Consider the following 23,516-nt stretch of genomic DNA (forward strand, 5'->3'; position numbering starts at 1 on the left):
CGAGCTACCAGAGCTGTTCCCAGCCGGCGCTCACGGCGGCTTTTGTGGGGTCGTCATTCACACCGGCAGAGTTGGCATTCAGTACTGCTCTCATGCGCTCAATGGCTCTGTGCTTGTCGGATCGACTCATCGAGTGATTGTGAGTAAGGGCACTTGAAAAGGATATTTGGCGACGAGCAGAAGTGAACACGCAAGGACGGAATGATAACCTGTTCAGCCGTAACCCTTTCTGGAAATGTTTGGAGATTGTTAGAGCCTCCAGGACTGCACCAACGTCTATCTCAATAGAGGCAACGATGGTGTAATTGAGTCGGCGTCACCCACACCGTGTGACGGGACCAAAATTTCGCACATTTGGAATAATGTCCAGGCGTGAAGCGCCAAAGGTCGCTTCCACTGGCGCGAAAAGGAAACGGGCGACTGATGCTCTCGTATCGAAGCCCCCTCAGGACCCCTTTCCTCTGGAGAAGGTTGACATAAAGCCGCCAAGCGACGATGAGGAAGGGAATGGGGGCCACAATGAAGTTGAAGGAGACCTCAACAATGATGGGAAAGAAGATGACGACGACGACCTGGTGATTCCACAAATAGTTGAAGGTTCGGATAACAGTGATAGCGATGCTGAAGGTGAAGAGGATGTCGAGGAAGATGAAGATAAGCGGGACGAAGAGGAATCTGACGTTTCCAGTTTTCTTATTGAAGACTCTGCCAATGAATTGGAGGAGAAAGACGAGGACAGTGATTCTGAGGATGAAGTAGAAGTGGGGTCGAAAGGGAAAACGATCGTCTCAGATATCACTGGCCGCCCGAAGCGCGTCTACCCTCACATTGAAGCAGGATACGACTCAGACTCTTCCACCGAAGATGTGAGTTGGGGACATCTCTAATCCTTGTTTGGCTGATGCTAAGTTTGCACAGGATCCGAATCGGATAGGAAACGTCCCGATGCATTGGTATGACGACTTGCCTCACATTGGGTACGACTTGGATGGGAAGAAAATCTTTCGGCCTGCCAAGGGAGATGAACTGGATAAGTTCTTGTCCACAGTGGAGGATCCAACTAGCTGGTAAGTGCTTTGAAAAAACCCTGGTTAAAGTACTTTTCTCATGCCTTGTATCAAGGACCGCTGGGTTTGACCGTTCGACACAGAATGACATTCAACTCACCACGGAAGAGTTGGACATCATTCGTCGCTTACAAATGGGAGAAAATCCTGATGCTGGATATAATCCTTACGAGCCTATGGTGGAATGGTACTCTGGGAAGGGCAAAGAGATGGTTCTGCCCGTCAATAGACGTCCAGAACCTAAACGGAGATGGCTCCCAAGTAAATGGGAAAAGCAAAAAGTGAGTTGGAGATCTAATGCGCCACCATCATATCTGATCTCTGTCGGATCAGGTCATGAAAATTGTTCGCGCCATTCGCGAAGGCCGTATTGTTCCCAATAAACCCGTCTCGAAGGAACCAGAATTCTACCAAATTTGGTCCGATTCAAAACGTCACCAGCCTCCACCGCTCGCAGCACCTAAAGTGCCACTTCCAACCAATGCCGAATCGTATAACCCGCCCGCCGAGTATTTGCCTTCTACAGAGGAGAAGGCAAAATGGGAGGCAACAGGGACTCTCAACTCAGGACGCAACTTCCTGCCACAAAAGTATGACGCTCTTCGACATGTTCCAGGCTATGATAGATTCTTTCAGGAGCGATTTTCTCGTTTACTTGATCTATACATGGCTCCCCGAGTACAAAGAAAGCGAAGAAAAAAGAAAATCGAGGCCAAATCGTTACTGCCTAATTTACCATCCCCACAAGAGCTTAAACCATTCCCCACCTTTGAATTGCTTAGGACGAGCCACTCGAGTCGCGCTCGATGTATTTCTATCAGTCCTGATGGTGTCTGGGTAGCTTCTGGGGATGAGCGTGGCGAGGTCAGAATTTGGGAAACAGTTGTGGGGCATAAAGGTGCTCGCTTCAAGTTTGGGTCGCGGGTGGCATCAATTGCGTGGTGTCCCCAGAATGGTATTAGTTTCCTGGTGGTCGGGATGTGAGTACACCTTTGCAGCTTTCCGCGTCATCGCGTCTGATTGGCTATTGAAGCGACGAGGCTATCCACTTCATCATGCCTCCTTATCAACCTCCAGCAATAGCCCAAGCCACCTTATCTGTTCTTACTCCTCCCAATCTGCCTCACCCTGCACAGGAATCCCTTCACTGGACAGTGTCCGATTCTGGGTATTCACAAGGAGTCCATGAACCCATAATGACCATTACGATGCCTCACGCCTCAGGGCTTGTCAAACAACTCACGTTTCACCGGAAGGGCGACTATGTCGCTTCAACGAGTGAGTCCCTCCTCCCCAAATTTCAATGCATTGCGTTGAGTATGTTCTCAGGTGCTTCCGGCGTTGTTTGGATCCACCAGATCAGCAAGCGGCACTCGCAAGCACCATTTAGAAGGGTGAAAGGCGTAGTCCAAAAGGTTCTCTTTCACCCCATTCGTCCACAGTTCTTCGTCGCAGTGAGTTTGACCAAAAAAAAAGCGTTTTGACTCCCAATCTTACCGTAAACCCTATCTAGACTCAGCGATACATCCGATTATATGATCTCGTGGCCCAGAAGCTTCTCAGAACACTCTCAAGTACCATGCGCTGGATATCGAGCATGGATGTGCACCCTTCAGGCGATCATCTAATCGTGGGTAGTTACGATTCCAAACTTGCTTGGTTTGACCTTGAGCTGGGTGAAAAACCATATAAAATCCTGAAGTACATTTTTCCATTATTTTATGCATGTCATTTGAATCACACACGCATTCATTTTACGGCGCAGGTTTCATTCAAAGGCCATCCGTTCCGTTAAATTCCACCCCTCATACCCTCTCTTCGCATCCTCCTCTGATGACGGGACCATTCAAATCTTCCACGGTCGGGTGTACAATGATCTCACAACCGACCCGCTGATCGTACCACTCCGAGTCCTAAGTGGCCACAAGATTTCGGATCACCTGGGTGTACTGGAGATCGAATGGTTGAGGGATCATCCATGGCTTGTAAGCGCAGGAGCAGATGGAAATGTGGCTGTCTGGGCAAACTAGTGTTTATTGTGTGCGCTATTCCAAGTCGTCTCAGTAGTCATACTCTCTATTCACGTCCATTATTGGTGGTTGTTCAGCTGAGCTTGAATGGTACTAGCTTTAGGGGCTTCTCTGTGGGGCAGGTTAAATATTGAGATACCGATCGCACCTAATTTACATCCAAACAAGCCTCCTATATATCACTCCCATTTGAGGCCAGATGGATTGGACACCTCATAAACTAATTCCAAGTCGAGGTTATCCTTCGCGTTGAGACAGATCCATTCAAGAACGCCGTCCCCCTTCGGCCCCTTTCCTTCTCCTAGGATATCATCCTCCGTGTCCTTTTGGGCCCACCTTGCGGTAACATTAGGTGAAATGGATGCCACACGTGGCACCGACTCGGGGGCCAAGCTCTTTGAAGTAGAAGCGATTCCATTGAAAGGACCTAGAGCCTCTTCATTTGGGTTGATGATTTTGACCTTAATGCGCTCGTCTGCACTTAGGGGAATCTGATCCCGCACAACAAGACATTCCAGAGGACCAGGACGAGTGTTTTTAACTGATATACGTTGAGAGAACGTCGTTGCCTCTATTTTCGCCTTGGACAGGAAGCCACTTTCTTGATGCGAAGTCAGTTGTCGGCGAGGGTGATACGTAATACGGACCGCAGGGTCAACACCTAGGGAGCAGTTGAAGTATTCAGCAGGGGAGACGTCAGGAATGCTCGATTTAGCGACGAAATTCCCGTCCATGAATACGCTCGACTGGCCTGTCAGTCTGTTAGGCGAGTTGAACGGAACGATAAAGTAAATAAGTACTTTCCTGCAACCAAAAGGAAGTTACTGGTGTTCTTGATCCGGCATTGCAAGAATACCGACGGAACTGAACGAGGAGCCGTTATCCAGGTCAGTTTTGCGTCCAAATTGACAGCCTTTGATCGAAGGAAGATATGAGCACAAAAACCAGTATATGGCTAATGCACGAACCGTAACAGACACTTTGTGCTCCGATTCATCACTTGGAATATTGGAAAACCCGGCGATCTCATAGCTCGAGCTGATTGCCCCTTCGGTCACAGTCGCCATTTGGATCTTTGCCTTGTACTTTGGAGCCGAGAAGGAATCCGCCACGATTCCCGAGGACGCCCGGAGGGAGAGTCCCCGGGACTTCGTGACGGAACGCGTTCTCAAAGTATGTGGTTGACCAATATTCCACGGGCTTAATTCAGGAATATCGCTCCCAACATTCGGTGATGCTGTGCTGAGGGTAAGAGCCACGCCTTTCCAATCTTCTCCGGTACTCTGAACAATTGAGGCTCGATACTCAAGGATGACCTTCGTATTGAATGCATCCACTGATTTGGACTGGCCAAGAGACGCCTCAATATCTGCGCGAACGTCGTACAGTGCTTTCCAAGATGCACTGGATACCACTGAGAATATGTGAGCTGTGACAGCAAGCTGACATGAAAAGGACCAGCGCTCACTGTACGTCAATATCACCTCCGCGGGCCCTTCCGTACCCGCTAAAATAATGGCTGTGACGCCGATAGCCTTCTTTTCCTCGTGTGCGGATTGAGATGCCCTCGTTGCCTTATCTATGTCCTTCTGCACAGCAGATAGTTCTTTATTCGTGCTTTGGACGTCAGTAAATAGTTTCTCCTCGACGCGAAACTGCATATCCAGGAATTTTCCCAGGTCCTCGGGCCTGGTATCGGAGCCAGAAAGGCCCGCACCAAACTTCTGCAGAACCTCAGACTGCTTGTTCAGCGCGGTAAGTTTTGCCTTGAGAGTGGCCTGGCGATCCCGAAGCGCCAACAAAAGGGTATCGCCATCATGCTTTTTACTCCTGGAGGCAGCGTTCGAGTGATACACGTCGAACACAACGAGATCCTGATCGCGAATCGTCGACTCTGTTTCTACGCGGATGGACTCAGGTTCAAGGATAGTCGGAAGTTTATTGACAGTGACTTCGTTCTTTCCTGCCTAAAGGAAAATACGCGCGCCCGACGCAAGTCACCCCAATATGAAGAAACTAAAAATAGGAGGGCACATCCTCACCTTCAATTCCACTGGTATTCGCCTAGTGACCGTTGCACGGTCTGCGACGTACACTGTTACAGAGACAATTGGTGCAGACTCATATCGGTTCGCGTCAATTTGGATGACATTGGTAGGAGCTTCATTCACGTCGGTGTCGAGCGCGCCCATAGTTGCCTGGAGATGTCCAAATGACTCCAACTCTTTGTGATGGCTCACTCGCGGCAGTTACCTGCACATATGAAATTCATCGAACGGGCCAAAATCCCACGCCTCCCGCTGACATGACATCATTGACTCTTGCCAAGACCTCCCAATCCCGCCACGGTTCCGACACAAACTGTTGTTGTTTGAGCAAGACATGACGACGCGCCGGTACGCATATCATGCCTATATATATCGGCTATGATATGATACCCCTTGACCATGTGCTACGTGTTTCACTGTTGAACTGCGTTCCACATGTAGCGCTTACGCGTATCTCATTCCTTTTTTACTTTTGTCTGATAATCTGTTATTATCTTAGCTACTTATATCGCCGTGCGGTTACAATGACAATTTGGTTGTTGTCCCCCGTTATCCGAGTGTCCCCGCTGAGTGCTACATAACAACACTGTTGAACGCTGTACAGACACCCCATAGTATATTCCACGTGTGTCCAGCTTATCTACCAATCACTACCACGAGATCTGGTTAGTTATGCATGAACTAGGAACTGGCCAAGCTACGTACTTCTGTTATGAGGGTTCCCCTCAAACTGGATCGATGGCCGAGCTTGCAGTACCTAATAATTCTTATTTTCATATAAATTTACTAACTATCCCCAACAAGCAGCGCACGGAGAGGTAGATTTGCTGGTCATTTCCTACGGGGTGGCCATGCGGATTCCCACGGTAGGAAGGAATCGAACCCCAACAAAAACCTCGCAAGCTCGCATCCGCATTGATATCGAGTTTGTACATCGGGTATGTATTGTCTGAGCAAAACCAAATTCACTGCCCAAAACCTGCATCTTGAAGGACTGTCAGATGAGCCGATTATTATTATAAAATCGTTGCTGGTGAATAATATGATCTATATCTTATATGACGTGAAGCACCAGAGCCAATAATCCACATCGATCGTTATCGATTTTTGGATGACTTGGTTTCAAGGAGAACAGTGTGTGGAACGGGTGCGGGCGCCGGTGCGGGACTTCTACGTTTCTTAACTTTTTTACGTTTCCGCCTCCTCTCTATCATCCACACTTTTCGAACCGCTGATCCATCGGTTTTAGTCGCTGGACTTGGTATTGTGACAACCATGGAATGCCCTAAGCTCTCCAAATGCTCAGTTAGGGCAACGATGTTCCTCCTTAATGACCGAATGTGCTTGTCTGCTGCATGAATAAGTGGAGAACTCCCGGGTTCTGTTAGAGCTAAGCATCAGGATAAAATACCCCAATCGGTTTGACAGCCATTACCTGCAACCCCTAAACCCGAATTCGTCGTGCCGAACATTTTGCCGCTATCCTTAATCCAGGTGGCCATCTTGACCAACGCTTTGAGCGATTGCTCTTTATGGATCACCGATGACCGTTCCAGATTTAAAATCCACATTAGCATCTGGAGGTCACCCTTCCGTTTCGCCATATGAACCATGACTTTGAACATGTGCCGGTTCGTTTGGATCCGAGGTGATAATACATGCTGTTGAACTAACGTAGCGAAATCGGATTCTGTGAGGGGCTTAGGGTTCTCGGTTCTGAATGGATGTAGTAATTTTCCGATAGTTTCGCGGAAGCTACGGGATTGCGTTCGTTCTTGTTCATATGTGACTTTGAGATAATGTTTGGCAAGTATCTTGTAGTCTGCCTGGCATAAGTAAGTGAGGAGAAAGTCGAATGTCTGGGAATTTGGGGCTGGGGTGGAAAGCCGTCCGGGGAAAATAGTGCCGTCTGGGAAGGTCAGGGTGGGAACGTATGGCTCATCGTCATCCCCGACATCGTAGCCAAAGGCTTCGTCAGGATTCCGCATCGATGGGAGGGGTGCAGTGAGGCATTCAAATGCTGCAATCATTTTCGTGTAGGATTGGTTTCGAACTGCAGGAATGGCGGCCCTTACGCCATGCTCCCCAGTGAGTTTGATGACAGTGTTAAGGGTCTGAGTGGATATGGAGGGCAATGAGGGGATGGGATGATTGGTCCGTCGGGCGTCTTCTACAGAGTATTGAAATTGATGTAGGAAATCTGTGGGAACAGTATCTGGCTGGGCCAAATCGACGCCATAAACGGATTTCAACAATTCTTCGTAAGTCTCCAGCGATCCCGTAGTCCCCAAGATACGCGTCACTAAGTCCAGCACGGGGGCTGATGGGAATCCACATTGTTTCATAGTGCTCATAATGCCGCGACAAGACTGTGCCGCAAGGTGATACATTTCCTCCTTCTCCTCGCGTGGCAATGTATCAACTGAGTGCAGCTTTCTCGACAGCGCCTGCAGGACACGTACGAATGAGGTCTCATTCGGTGATAATCCACTATTCCTCATTTCTTGGATGACATCTAATGCGCCTTGAGCGTTACCGACGGCTGCATAATGGCTGAGAATGAAGTTGTAATCCTCGGCTTGCAATTTCACCCCAGATGCTCGAGAACTCTCCAGAATAACTCGTATCTTGTCAGAGTGGGGGTGTAACGCGGAAAGCACTGAGGCTCTCTTCCATTTTGGCGTTTTCTTCCATGCGTGCCCACGGACGGCAAAAGCGTATGGTAAACATCGCCGCAGGGCTCTTTGATATATTGGTAGTGTTATAGAGTCCTTTGGAATAGACCATGAATTGACAACATCCAGAAAGAGTTTCCATGTAAATGCAGGCGGGGCAGCTGCCCTAGATTTGTTGAGAACTTCCACAAGCCTTCGCAGAAGATCGACATGTTCCCGACTCGTGGATGCCACGGGCATTGTTCCGGGTTCTTTGATGTCAACATTGTTTTGAATGGCATCAGGGTGTCCCAGCGCTATCGAGGGTTCCACATGGAAGTATCGAAACTGCCTAACATATCGGACAGTCGAGCTCGTCGACCACCCTACAGATTTGAGCATATCAATTCAGTTTTTGTACGTGCGGCGTCTACCGAACTTCAAAAGCTTGTTGAATAGCGACGTCCGATTCCTAGTATTCCTCGAGCATAGACCGGTCATCAGCCTCAGTTAAGACTTTGGGCATAGCATGACTTACGGGGGAGGCAAGTCTTCGGCCCTACGTCTATGATATGAGCTGATACCAGCGGTTGGATAGATGAGGTTTCCGCGCTTGTTCTCGATATTGGTACCTCCACGACGCGTGCTGGTTATGCAGGCGATGACACCCCTAGAACCGTGTTTTCCACTACATACGGATACGTGAAAGAATCGGAGCCTCTGGCTGACCCTGGTGCACCGTCCAACGCACGTTTGTTCATTGGGGATCATGTCACTGAGTGGAGAGCCAACATGGAGGTTGCAAATCCGATGAAGGATGGTATAAGTACGTTGTATGCAATATTTTGGGATTATTTTTTACTGATATGGTTCAGTTAAGGATTTCACTGCGGTTCCCTCCATCATCTCGCATGCGTTTGTAACCAAAATGGATTGTAGCCCGGCCGAGCATCCTGTTATGGTGACTGAGGCGCCTTGGAATACTCCAGAGAATCGCCAGAGGATGGCAGAAATTTTGTTCGAAGAATTCAAAGTCCCTGCATTCTACATCGCCAATAATGCAGTGCTGAGTTCGTGAGTTCCACCACGTTTGCCTTGACATGTAGGGCCCCCTAGTTATAAATGGTAGATTCGCGTCAGGAAAGGGGACGTCTTTGGTCATTGATGTTGGAAAGAGCATGGTCAGCGTTACCCCCATTTCTGATGGCTTCGTCTTGAGGAAAGGTACCATTCTTTCCCACTCCATTTTCATGGACATTTCATTATTTATCGTCCGTTAGGAATGTCATGCTCCGCCCTCCCTCCTCAAGTACAGTCAACAGCATTTAGAATCCTCACCACCCCTAGCAATCATCCAATATATCCACGACCCCCGATCCAACTTCTTCCTTATCAACTCATCGCCTCCAAGAAAGTAAGGATCATATAAAGGCTGTAATTCTCCTTCCTCCTGATGGGACATCTCCAGGCAGTTGAGATAGGACGACCTCATCAAGCCATTTTCCGTGAAGATAGGATATCGCAAGCCACGGAAAGCTGGAGACAATGGGCTGAAGCCCGCGAGGCTGAGGAGTGGATTGCGGCCGCTAATGCTGTAATTGAAAGTGGGTGGACCGAAGTGTATGTTCCACAAAGTCCTTCCTATTGGTGTAACATTCAAACGTCCTCGATATTAGGGCTGCCCACGCAAGACCCCCCCGCCATTATGAATTCCCCACTGGGTATAATGCTATGTTTGCGCAAGATCGATTTATTCCTGGGGAAATGTATTTCAAACCGCCAGCTCAGACTGTTCGTGTCCTGATGTCCAAAGGCAGCTAGAGTCTTGCTGAGAGAACAAACTCCATAGAATCCCAATGTCCCCCGGGCGCCAACGATCCCTGAGATGATCACGACAACAATGCAGAGCGTCGAACCCGACTTGCGCGCCGCGCTTCTCAATCACGTAGTCCTGACCGGTGCGGGCTCGATGATGCAGGGGATGAGCGACAGGATTTTCAACGAGCTGCAGCAACTCTTCCCTGCCGTGAGTCTTTCGAACCAGATTACGCAGCGCTCTGAATAACTGATACTTTGACCATCATACCCAGCAAAAAATAAAAATGCACGCTCCGGGAAACCCTACGGAACGCAAATATGCCGGATGGCTGGGAGGCAGTATTCTTGCAAGTTTGGGGACTTTCCACCAACTATGGGTCAGTGCGGAGGAATGGCAAGTGAGTACGACTCTTGCTGCTGGAAATGAGTACGTTTGACCATCGTGGGAACCTCCTTAGGAACATGGTGCGTCAATAGTGATGCAGAGATGCAAATAAACGGACTTGCTATCAATTAGGAGTGCTTGAAAGAACCCTCGTTGTATCCTACTGTGCTCATATCATGCGAATGAAAGTGTTTTGAATTTAATGGATTAAACGTGTGCGCCAACTTCAGCACCTGTGTTCTCCCTTGAGCATCCGCCGTGCCCTTTGCTAGGCCAAGCCCTTTTCTGTACGCGATATCTATTGCATCGTGCCTTTACACTGATCATCCACGATGTTCAGTTTCTTGTAGTTCTGGTATGCACTTGAGTTTCTTCGTTATTTACTCACTTTTCTCAATCGGTACTGGTTCTTTTTATTTGATCTCGTCCGCTGTACGCTTTAGATCCTTAATTGCGTCTGCGCACGCTGGAGTTGTCTTCCCCTTTTGCTAAGGTCTAATTGACATTAACTTCCTATCAGTTTGGTTTTAGGACAGCCTAGTCGGGTATTGAATATTCGGTTTTGCTTAGGATGAGGGTCTTCGGTTATCCTCGGCGAGTAGGAACCCGAATGTTCGCGTTGGATATTTCATTTCTCGGCTTATACCTTTTGTTTGTAACCTGTCTGTTGTTACTCGGTGCTGTTTTTCTTTTTCTTTTTTTTTTAGTGAAATCCCCAAGTAGCTTTCGCGATACATTTCTATATTTGGGGCTTGTATTGGGAAATGGATATTCCCGTGAGGTTATTCTGAGGAAATGCATTACCCACGTGTGTGGGACTCCCGGCCCCGTCAACGGGGGGGTCCGGTATAGCCCTCGGGGCTGTTTTCATCGTTACCCTCCACCTGCCCCGTCACCTCCTTGTTGTATTTACCGGCTTGCGTGTAATCAAGAGGCTTCGACGTTTTGTCGGGGTCGTCGCCACGCTAACTCTGTTATCCGCTCACACAAGTCCACAATCGATTGCCATCCACAATGAGTCAACAACATGATGACCATCCTGGTGAAGCGTCCACAGGGGACATAACCACCCCTAGGTCGCCGCCAGCGATGATTAGCACAGCTACCTTTCGAGCTTCACGTCCGCCAATCGTTGGCCCTGACGTGCCAAAACCACCTTTCCCGATTCGTCTCCAAGGATATATACAACGCGGCTTCGGTAGAGGCGGAAGAGACTTGGGATGTCATACAGGTGCGTTGCCTGGATTTGAAGCTTAGAGGTGCAGTTGGTCACCGCACAGCTCGTGTGTGATTCCCAGCAAACCTTCCGGACGATGCATTAGAGCCTATTACGTCTGCTACAGAGGCCGGAATATATTATGGATATGCTCAAGTATCAAATCAGCATCAGGGACCAGAGCAGAAAGGCTCGTTAGGAGAAGAGGACCTCAAGGTACTCCCAATGGTTATGAGTTTGGGACGGAACCCGTACTATGGGAACAAGAAGACGTCCGCCGTGAGTACGTGCTTGCGGACAGCATGTCACTCCCGCTGATAAGGTCTCCTTGAAAACACGAGCAGGAAGTCCACATAATCCATAAATATCCGACAGATTTTTATGGTCACTACCTCGCGGTTGTGGTTTTGGGATATATCCGACCAGAGTTGGATTATACATCTCGCGGTATGACTGATTGGATCACGACTATAACGCCCTCTTTCATGACATAGCTTTTTCGTACCAGAGAGCCTCATCGAGGATATTCAAACAGATATCAAAGTCGCACTAAACTCCTTGGATCGACCTGAATATAGCAAATATTCACACAAGCCTCTCATCGATTCGTCGTCCCCAGAATGATTCAGCCAGTCAGGGTCCAACCTCCTCGCAGATCACCAGTTTATTCTACACAAGTTCGGCTGAAACACATGCATGTGCAAAACCTTTAGTGTGAAAGCCTTTAGCATCAAGAGGATTGAACGTCAAAGAGTCACACCTTGTACAGAATAGAATAATTCACTTTGTGTTGGAGATTTGTCAGAATACCCAACAGGCTCAATTCGAGCGTTGGCGCCTGGCGCTTCAGATGACTCGGAGGAGGGCAGCTGGGCGATTGCTTCCGGGCCACAAGATTTCGCTTTTGTCAGTTTGACAACCCCACACGTCTGCACCGCTTAGAGCAAGATTTCATTTTATCCTCGCTACCTCCCCGGTTGTTCTTATTCTTAAGCAAAATGGCCAAGAGCCTTCGCTCGAAATCTAAGCGTCACTACCGCAAGGAGAAGCGCGACCAGCCAAACAGCCCCTTCGCAATTCACGAAGCAGCTCGACTTGCACGTCTATCTGCCAAGCTGCGGGCGAAGGTTGAGCCTGCTGGCGAGCCAATGGATGCGGACGGAGGTTGGTACACGTACGCTCTTTTTGGGCTAATAGACCAGGACGACATCCATGTAGACGCCTTGTCATCCAGTTGAGATTTGATGTGACGATCTGCCCAATGGATTTCATGGTTTCTCCCCCGCTGCTCGAATCTCCTTCACACCATCATTTCCCAAACCGTGCTTTGCATACAAATCTGACCATTGCCCCTCGCTTAGGTGAGGAGAAAGGAAAGGATGACACAGCAACAACTTCCAATAATTAAGGCCGACGCGAACGGGCTAGGTATGGAGCTTTCCCAACTATTCCTACTGTTTGGTTAGGTCTCTAATCCCCAGCCCCTCTCATGCGATATTACGCCCCTAATGTATTTCCCAAACCTCTTGGACAATTAAACTATCATCCATCATACCGCCGAATTCTCACTTCTTGACATGGACTCCTATCCGTTCAACGGCTCGTAGACCTCTGGCCACCGAAAAGGGCACAAGCTCGACAATCCTGATACAGCATTGTATTCCACGACAGGCGATAAAGTGTACCTTGACACAAGTGGGAAATGGGAATGGACATGGGAAAGATGGGTGGGAACTTGCGCATCCATTTGGTTGTCCCTTTTGATGCTTGCACCTCTTTTCCGCCAAGCGTATGGCAGCTGCGAATCGCGTGGCTATAATATTAATATGATGTTATACTCACTTCGCAATATCATCTCTTGTGGGGAAATAATCTCAACTGATATTTTGTGGCTTGTGGTTTTAATGTCAACAAATCTTTGAAGGCGCCGACGTTTGAGTTCATTTCCCGTTCCCGGATACCCTGAGTTTGTAGATTCGGGAGCGGGCATTTGTGCATGTCGGGGGTTACTTCATTACAGCCTGATGGCTCTCTGCAGCCTCAACGTGGCGGTGCTCAAGTCATGCAATTGGTGGTCACTCCGGGTGCTGCTTGCGGAGTCCAGACGGTGACCCGACCGGTTCTAACCTGTCCTCCGCAGCTCTGGGAGCCGCTTCCTGCGTGAATATTGTGCGCCACTGATTTAATTTCAGTTCGCTGGGAGTCCCTTTGATTCATTAGGATGAAACCAGAAGAACTGCTTGGCTTACACACACAATAATGGATTTGCGTTAAGATCGGCGAATACGAGTTAAGCTCACGCTGCGGAGGAAACCGTGCCTCTGTATACCGACCTCAGTTGTGTACTTACAGGAAGAGCTGTATTAGTGAAACCCAAAGGCGAACTAGGCACTGGAAGCTTTTGTTATTTTGTGCATGCCGTTGGCCACGCAATTCATGTGTGGGAACCAAGTTTGGCGATGGCTTGCGGCTGACAGCCACCTCACATCCCAAAGACATACTATCTTGCATACTCTCGCAAGCCGCCACCGACTGTCTCAACGTATTCGATGGCCTGGGGTAGTTACATGGCTCGGTCTCTAGAATCGGAATTAAACACCACCATAAGGCAGGCCTACCGGACCTAGCGTCCCCTAGAGGTTCATAAGCGTTACCCTCCAAGGCACCAAAGGCACCCCTCATCCACGAACGGTTCTTCTGCTCCTTCCGGTTGTTGAACGTTTGGCCCAGGATGTCGAACCTTGACAGCATTCCAGAAGACTACCAGGAAAAGTGGGGCCATCCGACCCCAAAGCGGACGCCCGTTGTCATACGGAGATACTCCTCCGAGACGGGAAGGACTCTGAGCAGGACAACAAGCAATGCAAGGTCGGTGGTCTCAGTGGCACTTTCAAGAATAGCCACCACCATGGATGAACATATTGATGAAGAGGACTCCAATCTCGTCAACTGGGACGGCCCCAATGGCAAGGAGGACATTGATATTTAAAATGACGTGCTTCATAACCTTCGTTACATCCAGATCCTGCGAATCCCAAGAATTGGAACCCGAGATATAAACAGTTCTTGACGGCACTCACTGGCCTACTTACTATCAACGTGTGAGTGAAGGAATGTTACTAAACTGAAGCCAGCGGTTCAATGCGAAAAACAATCAACAGGACGCTCTGCTCGTCTGCACCAGCAGCTTCAGTTTTTTCTCTCTCCAGACGATTTGGAATCAGCCTCGTGGCCAGTCAGTTGATCACATCCCTCTTTCTTCTTGGCTTTGCCATCGGACCCATCATTTGGGGAACGACTTCAGAGATGTATGGACGTCGGATTGTTTTCATCATCTCCTTCTCTGGCTTTACCCTATTCATCATCGGTAAGCGAATTACAGGCCATGATTTGTATGTTTATGATGTGGTGTGCTCTAACAGGTCAAGCATTGGCTGACAATACCGCAACGCTCTTCATTACCCGATTTTTGAGTGGGCTATTTGCCGCTGCCCCATTGTCCAATGGAGGAGGTGTCGTGAGTGACTTGTGGGGGCCCGTGGAAAGAGGAAAAGGAGTAGGTATTTACGCAACGTCTGTATTCGTTGGGTCCGTGCTTGGTCCTGTGATTGGGGGCTACCTGGTCCAGAGCGGGCATCAAGGGTGGCGTTGGTTGGTAAGCAATGTCTCAGGCTGAAATGTAATTTTGAAAGCTGAAGATTGATATCAGTTTTGGTGCCTGTTTGGATTTTCCTTTGTCTGCTGGGTTTTATGCACCGCTTTTCTTCCGGAGACATTCGCACCTGTCCTTCTCACTCGAAAAGTACGTCGAACTGCCTAAATCCTTTACGTGTTGCAACGCTGATCCTGTTTCAGGCTCGAAGATTACGAAAGGAGTGAGCAAACCCGATCTTTCAACCTCAATCATCGTAACAAAACTTTCTCATCAACTAGGGATCCGGTAAAGAATAAGGACTTGTATACCGCTCATGAAGGGGCTGATTGGAGTTTCCGGGGTATCGCCCAGCGTGTACAGCCCTCTGTTGTGTCTGGTTGAATATTATGCCTCACATGGTTGGTTCGTAGGCAATTATTCGCCCTTTCGTCATCATGGCTTTGGAGCCTATCTTGATCCTGCTTACACTTTACTCGAGCTTGATCTATGGTACGTGTTTCTTTCCCTCCGTCATGTCACACGCGGGCGCCAAATTTCAATTTGACTCTAGGAATTCTGTTTGGGTTATTCGAGCTGTTCCCAATCATTTGGGGAGAACGTCGCGGGTTCGATATCGGGAACACAGGACTTATCTTCCTTGGTATAGGGATAGGCACCACGTAGGGCTTCTAATCTTTGGGCGGTGCCAAGGACCACGCTAACCACTGGCTTTCGCCAGTCTCGGTGGCTTCATTAACGTACCTTTGCAAAGGAAATTTGTTCATCTCGCGCCCTTATGGCAAGGCTTCCCTCCACCAGAGGAACGTCTTGACGCTGCAATTATCGGCGGACCTTTGTTGGTTATTGGAATCTTTTGGTTGGGATGGACAGGAGAGTACTCCTCCATCCCGTGGTATGTTCCAGCTCTGTCGACGATCCCTATTGGGATGGCGATCAACTTGAGTTTCGTCAGCTTATTGGGTTACATTATTGGCGAGTGCCCATTCAAGTTGAGATCAAATTCCCGTCTTTCTCATGGGAGATGGTTTTTCAGATACCTACCTCATTTACGCGGCGTCTGCGTTGGGTGCGAATGCATTTTTCCGTGCTATGACTGCATTTGCGTACGTTGTTTTCCCTTGATCGGAAGGATAAAATTAACATCACGTATTGAAAAAAGGTTTCCCCTCTTCACACCCCAGATGGTTCACCACATGGGAATTCAGTGGTCATGTACGCTTCTTGGCTGTTTCTCCCTCCTCCTCGCGCCAATTCCGTGGCTCTTCCTCAAATAGTGAGTCATGTGAACTAACGCCAAATCTCGATGGACACCGAGTAGCTGATACTCACTGCTCGTTTTTTACTAGTGGGCCGCAAATTCGTGCACGCTCCAAGTGGTCCCCCAATCCTGACCTGAAAATCCGAGAGGCGCTTGAAGGTGCTGGCCTATTGTCGATGCAGAGCCCCAGGACGAGTACAGCAAGCTCGAAAGTTTGATCCTTGTTCTTGGTTTCTTTCTAATTACGTTTCCACTCAATGATCTGGGGTTTGAATTGGTTCACCGTATATTTGTACAATTTACTATTTTGCCACTTCCGACATCTCTTGGAGGCTAAACAAATCACCAATCGCGTGTCACTTGCAGCGAGGGTATGACTATATCAAACTGAGCTGGCTTCGAGAACGTCGTTCATGCAACGCTAGGCTGAGGTCCGCCACCAATAATAGTGGCGATTGGAAATAATATTAACGAATTCGGCCAATTATTTATCCCATGACTCTATTTTCTTACAAGGTCTGACCCACCCACGTATGCTCTGTTCACCAAGGACATCTCTGAGGTAATATCGATGGGGCGGCTTTGTTGAGGGCTTTGAGTTGCCTAAGGGTGGAATTCGTCGCGTCTCTAGCTCTCGCAAAAATTGCGGGAATATCGTGAGGAGGAATAAGGAACCCTCGGAGTTTGAAATGAGATGAGATATGGGAGTTTTGTACGGGCAGTTTGATAAGGACCACGGGTGCAAATAGTGACGCTGTGGAGACCATGAAAGCACAAGGACAAGCCGATCCCACCGTGAGACTCAAAGGCCACAGGCTGAGCCGTGAGAGTGGTTTACAAGCGATTGAGAGTTGGCGGTCGATATCCGACAGTTCAGCAGCGACAGGCAGAACCGAAAAGTTGATCTGGCCTCTCAATATGAGGATCTAACTGAGAGATTCAGTGCAAAGACTGGCACGTGTGAACAGGAGAGTGTGCAGAGGCCTGGGGACAACAGTGTCGCACGAAGAATGGAGCAGAGAAAGGATTGAGCGTTCATACGCATACCACCTAAACGACATCGTGACCCCGCAACCAGAACCTCACGTGGTCCCCGGCCTACCTAATCAGAATCCGACTTGTCACTCCCGATTTAGTTTGCTGTCCCACGAATGTCGCCCAGACTGTGTTACGCATTATGATTCCTTCCAACACATCCAATGCGCCCGTGAATGGGTGACCGGACGCGCACCTAAGTGAACTCTAGCCATCACATCGCGCACAGGGGAACCAAATGGTATGATCTGATCGAAAACCGAGACCCATAAATTTGAATGGATCATGAGTGTAATCATGGTTGGGTGGTGCATGTAAATCGACCGATCTCTAATATGGGAGCCCAGTAATGAACTTTGTACATTCCTTCCCACTCTCCTCTTTGTGAATTCGGGCCGCCTTTAGGCCCAACGAAAAATCAAGGTAATCAATTCAGCAGGCTACATCGCACTACTCGCCTGTTGGAATACAGGCATATTTTGCTGGACTGAGCCGTTTCTGTTTCATGCGGAAGTAAAAGATCTGAAGCGGAGTTAAATAGCATGTTGTCAAAACAATGAGCACGTCCAGCATCCGGTTCGAGACTCTGTAATGCTGTCTTCTATGCATTTGTCATCATCAGAATGGTGGGGATGGAAAATAAATTCAAAAGCAAAACATACTGTCTAAAGGAGAAGTGTGGGATTTCACCGAGGAATACATTCAAAGTCAGCTGGACTGGATTTTTGGTCTCGGCATCTGTGTCTCAGTCACATTTGTCATGAAAATCCTGTCCTTTGTTTACTTCATGGCAGCTTTCGTGTGCTCTGAAACAACAAACAAAAACAAACAGAATATGCCTGGTTTCGTGCATAAATTGAGGAGTCCTTGAGAGGGACCTCCTCTTTCCCCCCAGGGAATCACAGCCCTCCCATGGAATATACCCCTCTGCATGGATGCCCTCCACGTGGAATATACCCCTCCCATGGAATATACCCCTTTGTGTGGATGCCCTCCGCACGAAATATACCCTTCCTATGGAATATACCCCTCTGCGTGGATACCCTCCATGTAGAATATACCCCTCCTATGGAATATACCCGGCCTAACTGTCCCCACTTGGCCACTCCCTGATCTCTCTCCCGAAATAGACGGCCCCACTGTGTTCAGCGGCCACTCTCTTCCGTTATAAGTTTCTTTTTTACTCTGACCTTGTCACTCGTTTATCTCTCCCGCTATAAGCATCCTGACATTCTCGCCTTCCCACTCCCTAATATCTCTCTCGAAATAGATGGCCCCACTGTGTTCAGCGGCCACTCTCTTCCGCTATAAGTTTCTGTTCTACACTGACCTTGTCACTCATTTATCTCTCCCGCTAGCATCCTGACTACTCTCACGTTCCCATTCCCTTATCTCTCTCCCGAAATGGATGGCCCCACTGCGTTCAGTGGCCACTCTCTCCCGCTTCCTCACTGGCTCCTACTTTCTCTCCTCTACTTGAAAATATGCCGACCGATGGAAACGCATTTTCGGCTGTATACCCTATGCATTCCTCTATGTCTTCCAAATATGCCGAACGACAAAATGCGTTTTCGGCTGTATACTCCATGCCTCTATGCCTCTATGCCTCTATGCCCCTATGCCCCTATGCCCCTATGCATTCCTCTATGTCTCCCAAATATGCCGACCGATTTTCGGCTGTATACTCTATGCCTATGCCTCCCTATGCCCCTATTCCTTCATGCCTTCCAAATATGCCGACCGACAAAAATGCGTTTTCGGCTGTATCATATGTTCCCCTTTTTTTAAATATGCCGGCCAATCGAAATGCGTTTCCGGCTGTATCTTCTCTTTCTCTTTCTCCTCCTGCTTTCCCCCTCCCCAGAGATCATCCCGTGCCTAAATATGCACCATATCAGAGTGCTGTATGCCGTATGCCTCTGTGCCAGGCCATGCCCCGCCAAATATGCGTCACATCAGAGCGCTGTATAATGCGATGTGCATGTTCCTGGATCCCCAATGCCGAACGTCATGCCCTGCGGCGAAATATGCACCACATCAGAGTGCTGTATGTCGTCAGGAGTATAGCCTAGGTGTTGTTATGTAGCTCTCAGCGGGGACACTCGGATAACGGGGAACAACCAACTTGATATTGTAACCGCACAGCGGTATAAGTAGTTAAAGTAATAACACGAATATCAGACAAAAGTAATAAGAAAGTGAGATACGCGACAGCGCTACATGTGGAAAGCAATCAACAGTGAAACACGAAACACATGGTAAAAGGGTATCATATCGGATAGCCGATATGGGCATGATATGCGTACCGGCGCGTCGTCATGTCTTGCTCAAACAACACTCCCCCTCAAGTCATGACGTCGTCCGTTAGTGAAGAAACAAATTTGGTGAAAACGGGGTTTGGAAGCGGCTTAGTAAAAATGTCAGCCAAGTTATCTTCAGAACGGATGTGAAAAATAGAAATATTTCCACGTTCGACGTGGTCGCGAATAAAATGATGACGGATATCGATATGCTTACTGCGGCCATGGAACTGAGGGTCGCGCGACAACGCTATCGCTCCTCGATTATCGCTGTTAAGTCTGAATGGACGCGGGGCCTCAAAACCTAGTTCCGCCATAAGCATATTATGCCAAAGTATGTGCCGAACAGCGTGGCTGATAGCAGCATATTCGGCCTCCAACGTAGAAAGGGCGATAGTGCCCTGCTTCTTCGACGTCCACGCAATCGGTCCACCAGACATGACAAACACGGCCCCGGTAATGGAATGGCGATCGAAGTCTTCTGCATAGTCAGCATCAGCAAAACCTTCGGCAGCGAAACCAGAGTCAGATTTCCTATACACGATCCCGCGATTGACAGTGCCTTTAAGGTAACGTAAGACACGCTTGACACCATGAACATGATCGGGTCCGTATGTCGTGTTGAATTGGGCAAGATGTTGAGTGGCGAATGCGATGTCGGGACGGGTGTTAATAGCCAACCACATAAGTGATCCGACCATAGTGAGGTAAGGGTAGTTTGGACGGGGGCCAGGGAATGGGGAAAGCTTCCTCTTGGGCGACATGGGTAGGTCTTCGACGTTGCAGTCGGCCATCCCAGCCCGTTCGAGGACTTCGTGGGTATAGGATGATTGGGAGATGGTGATGGACTCGCGTGTACGATCTTGCGTTACTTTAATCCCAATGAAATGATGTAGCTCACCAAGGTCGCGTGTGTCGAACTTAGACTTAAGTTCATCCTTGACTTGGTCCATGTGAGCGTCATTGGCGAAAATCGCGGAGTCGTCAACGTGGAACGCGATCATAGAGATTTGGTCGTCTAAGCGCCGAACGTAGACACATGAGTCCGTGAACAAACGAGTGTAGCCCAGATCGACAAGAGCAGCGTGCAAACGTCTATTCCAGACTCGGCCTGCCTGTTTCAGGCCATAGAGCGTCTTCTTCAGCCTCAAGACCTTATCCGTCCCATCCTCATACCATGGTATCTGCTTCATATAGATTTCTTCCTCCAATTCCCCATTAAGATACGCCCCTACGACATCCATCTGGTGAATCTCCAGGTCTAGCTGCACAGCAAGTGCCAGCAGGAGCCTGAACGACTCAGTCCGCATCACTGGTGAGAAAGTCTCACCATAATCCATCCCCGGAACCTGCGCGAAACCCTGCGCAACCAACCGGGCCTTAAACTTCACAATCTCCCCCTCAGCATCCTTCTTCGTAGCTAGAACCCATCGACATCCAATAACTTTCCGATCCGCAGGTGCACGTACGGGTTCGAAAGTGTCCAGGTTTAGTAACTGTGCGACTTCGGCATCCATCGCGGCCCGCCAGTGCTCAGCATGAGGTCCTTGAAGAGCGTCCTTGACCTCGGGTTTCTCGTCTGTGAAAGCTGCAAGAGCAACAGGGTCACAGTCCCCGCAATGGGAGTACTGTACCGTTGATTGAACAGCACCACGGTCGGAGACAACCTTGAGGAAAGGCTCGTTCAGAGGAGTACGGCGTGTGTGGTATGGGCGGATGGGGTGGTTGGACTGATTGGAAGGAGGTTCAGAGTGTTTGGGAAGGGAAATGGGATTGTGGGTAGCGTGCTCCCCCTCTTCCTGCGTCGCCTGTCCACTTTCAGCAATCTCCCCCTCAGGCGATGGCAGTGGAAGAGGGAGGGAAGGTGGACTCTCAGGGGTGGGGTTAGGGAAAATGACGTTCCGCGACTTCGCAACCTCCCCGCTGGACTTGTAATACCAGTAGGCGGTGGTCTCCTCTGAGTTGCCTAAGAACCTGAACTTGTTAGAACGGGGATCTAACTTCCCATTCTTACCAGATTGGTCTAGGACCCAAACATCGCACCCAAATATTTGAACGCCTGCGACACTTGGCTTCTTTCCAAAGAAGGACTCGTATGGAGTTCGGCCATCAAGCGCGCGCGTCGGGGTACGGTTTTTCAGGAAAGTGGCATATGATACGGCATAGGGCCAGAGGGACTTAGGGAGTTGGGAATCGAACAACATGGCACGCGAGTGATCTAGAACGGTGCGGTTCAGACGCTCGGCAATGCCATTTTGGGCGGAGGAATGGGGAGCGGTTGTCGTGTACGTAGTTCCTTGTTCAGCGAGAAAAGACTTCATCGAATCGTTGAGATACTCGGTGCCACTATCAAACCGGATGGCTTTGATTTTACGATTGAACTGAGTCTGGATGCGAGCAGCAAATCGACGATATTGAGTAACCGATTCGGATTTCTGACGAAGGAATGCTACGACGCTAAAACGGGTGGCAACATCGGTGAATGAAATGAAGTACTGATACCCGCCTTTGCCTAGAACCTGAGCCGGACCCCAGACATCGGTGACGATTAAGTCCCCGACTGATTTATATTTAGTTCTGGACTCTTTGGGGAAAGGCCTCGAGGTCTGCTTAGCTTGGATACAGGCTTCACAGGTGAAATTCAGAGTGGAATTGGGGGTAACCTCCAAGCCTTCAACAACTCCCATGTCCCTCATCGTCCTAAGCGAGGATGGGTTAAGATGTCCGAGGGCCCGATGCCACTCCTCCCAGGTACGACTTTTGGGCGAAGAATCACCCGAAATCGCAGCTAGTATGGAAGGGGCATCGGCCACGACAGTCTGCATGTCGAGACGGTAGAGGTGGTCTTGGATTCGGCCATCACAGAGTGGTGTGCGATCACGCGTGAGAAGTTTGATCTGGCCGGACTGTGTTTGCATGGTACCACCGACATCGTCGAGACGGGAAAGGGATAGGAGGTTGGGTTGGGATGATGGAATGTGTAGACAGTTGTGGAGAGTGACAATCCGTGAAGAGTCCCCAGCATGCATTACTGTTGCAACAGTCCCGCGTCCTCGGATGGGAACCTTAGCTCCCCCTACGCCAGTCACAAACTGGCCAGGGGTCTCTGCATAGTCAAAGAAGGCTTCTCGCTCAGATACAACATGGTCATCCGCACCAGTATCCCCAATCCATCGACTACCAGCCAGGACAGCAGGATTGGCAGATGCGACGAAGGAGAAGCTCGGCTCCTGCTCCTGAGAGGAGACATTTGCCGAATTCTTCTTCTTCTCGTCTGCTATCCGCTTCCGGCACTCCTTGGCCCAATGTCCATGCTTGTGGCAGTAGCGGCACTCGGAGTTGGATCGATCGGGTTTCTGTTTGTCTTTGTTTGGTTGGTCGGATTTGGAATTGAATGCGGAGTTGGACGGCTCTGTATTGCGCGATTGACGACGATTGGCTTCGCCTTTAATCCTGTTAAGGATGTAATCAGCAGCAGCGCTCTTCACAGCAGTGTCCGTAGAGTCGAGATCTTTGAGTTCAATGGTAGAGGTGAAGCTATCCCAGGAGGTGGGGAGTGAGATAAGTAACGCCATTACAAACTCTGAGTCTTGAATGTTATCACCGGCTATGCGCAGATTATTATAGATCGTGCGCATCTTCTGGACATGCGTGTCCAGGTTGTCATCTTCGGCCATGCGAGTTGTGTATAACTCCCGGCGGAGGAATATGCGGGATGTGGCGCCGGTCACCTCAAATTCCCTTTTGAGGATCTTCCAGGCCGCCTCGGGGGTCTGAGAATCAACGACAAACGTGTGGACGAACGGTGATACTTGCAGACGAATCAACGTAAGCGCCTTGCGCTGTGCCTTCTCGGCTGTGGCCTTCTGAGTCGCATCGGTGGGCAAAGTGTAACCGGTTTGAACGTAAGCCCATAGATCCGAGTAAGTCAGTATATCCTCCATGCTGGTTTTCCATTGAGTGTAGTTTTCCTTCCCGGACAAGATAGGGAGACGTTTGCCGAGGGATACCAAGTCTTCAGCCATGGGTTAGGTCGACTAGAAGTTGAGC

At 49.2% G+C, this 23,516-nt stretch overlaps 7 protein-coding genes across 7 annotated transcripts; 5 read left to right on the forward strand and 2 right to left on the reverse strand.

Annotated features, from left to right (window-relative positions):
- Positions 1–188: 188 nt before the first annotated feature.
- EI90DRAFT_3031793 (NUC169 domain-containing protein) lies at positions 189–3,291 on the forward strand. The gene is made up of 8 exons (XM_039058341.1): positions 189–866; positions 919–1,067; positions 1,123–1,348; positions 1,401–2,047; positions 2,101–2,345; positions 2,397–2,521; positions 2,581–2,768; positions 2,833–3,291. Exons 1-8 carry the CDS (start codon positions 363–365, stop codon positions 3,095–3,097), a joined length of 2,349 nt encoding a protein of 782 aa, XP_038922634.1. The 5' UTR covers positions 189–362; the 3' UTR covers positions 3,098–3,291.
- EI90DRAFT_3031797 (uncharacterized protein) lies at positions 3,214–5,365 on the reverse strand. Its single transcript, XM_039058342.1, has 5 exons — positions 5,140–5,365; positions 4,566–5,064; positions 4,066–4,511; positions 3,902–4,010; positions 3,214–3,848 (listed from the first exon to the last, which is right to left on the reverse strand). Exons 1-5 carry the CDS (start codon positions 5,287–5,289, stop codon positions 3,277–3,279), a joined length of 1,776 nt encoding a protein of 591 aa, XP_038922635.1. The 5' UTR covers positions 5,290–5,365; the 3' UTR covers positions 3,214–3,276.
- A 690-nt stretch (positions 5,366–6,055) lies between these two features.
- Positions 6,056–8,217, reverse strand: EI90DRAFT_3031798 (uncharacterized protein). The gene is made up of 2 exons (XM_039058343.1): positions 6,581–8,217; positions 6,056–6,526 (listed from the first exon to the last, which is right to left on the reverse strand). The coding sequence occupies exons 1-2, from the start codon at positions 8,199–8,201 to the stop codon at positions 6,243–6,245; spliced, it is 1,905 nt and encodes a 634-aa protein (XP_038922636.1). The 5' UTR covers positions 8,202–8,217; the 3' UTR covers positions 6,056–6,242.
- Positions 8,218–8,328: 111 nt separating this feature from the next.
- EI90DRAFT_3278813 (brg1-associated factor b) lies at positions 8,329–10,114 on the forward strand (the record flags this gene model as incomplete). The annotated part of the gene is made up of 10 exons (XM_039066627.1): positions 8,329–8,362; positions 8,398–8,625; positions 8,675–8,873; positions 8,929–9,023; positions 9,080–9,213; positions 9,268–9,419; positions 9,476–9,590; positions 9,649–9,825; positions 9,890–10,015; positions 10,076–10,114. The coding sequence occupies 10 exons, from the start codon at positions 8,329–8,331 to the stop codon at positions 10,112–10,114; spliced, it is 1,299 nt and encodes a 432-aa protein (XP_038922637.1).
- A 977-nt stretch (positions 10,115–11,091) lies between these two features.
- Positions 11,092–11,842, forward strand: EI90DRAFT_2904762 (uncharacterized protein; the record flags this gene model as incomplete). The annotated part of the gene is made up of 4 exons (XM_039054178.1): positions 11,092–11,233; positions 11,301–11,497; positions 11,563–11,665; positions 11,727–11,842. 4 exons carry the CDS (start codon positions 11,092–11,094, stop codon positions 11,840–11,842), a joined length of 558 nt encoding a protein of 185 aa, XP_038922638.1.
- Positions 11,843–13,524: 1,682 nt separating this feature from the next.
- EI90DRAFT_3031807 (MFS general substrate transporter) lies at positions 13,525–16,397 on the forward strand. The gene is made up of 13 exons (XM_039058344.1): positions 13,525–14,184; positions 14,241–14,319; positions 14,380–14,585; positions 14,641–14,873; positions 14,928–15,020; positions 15,074–15,093; positions 15,152–15,227; positions 15,284–15,362; positions 15,424–15,532; positions 15,592–15,845; positions 15,907–15,976; positions 16,033–16,146; positions 16,220–16,397. The coding sequence occupies exons 1-13, from the start codon at positions 13,950–13,952 to the stop codon at positions 16,347–16,349; spliced, it is 1,698 nt and encodes a 565-aa protein (XP_038922639.1). The 5' UTR covers positions 13,525–13,949; the 3' UTR covers positions 16,350–16,397.
- A 1,829-nt stretch (positions 16,398–18,226) lies between these two features.
- EI90DRAFT_1293277 (uncharacterized protein) lies at positions 18,227–19,349 on the forward strand. Its single transcript, XM_039051616.1, has one exon. The coding sequence runs from the start codon at positions 18,651–18,653 to the stop codon at positions 19,236–19,238; it is 588 nt and encodes a 195-aa protein (XP_038922640.1). The 5' UTR covers positions 18,227–18,650; the 3' UTR covers positions 19,239–19,349.
- The last annotated feature ends 4,167 nt before the right edge of the window (positions 19,350–23,516 follow it).

This window comes from Cantharellus anzutake (assembly GCF_015039405.1).
Source record: "Cantharellus anzutake strain C23 chromosome Unknown EI90scaffold_3, whole genome shotgun sequence".
NCBI lineage: Eukaryota > Fungi > Basidiomycota > Agaricomycetes > Cantharellales > Hydnaceae > Cantharellus > Cantharellus anzutake.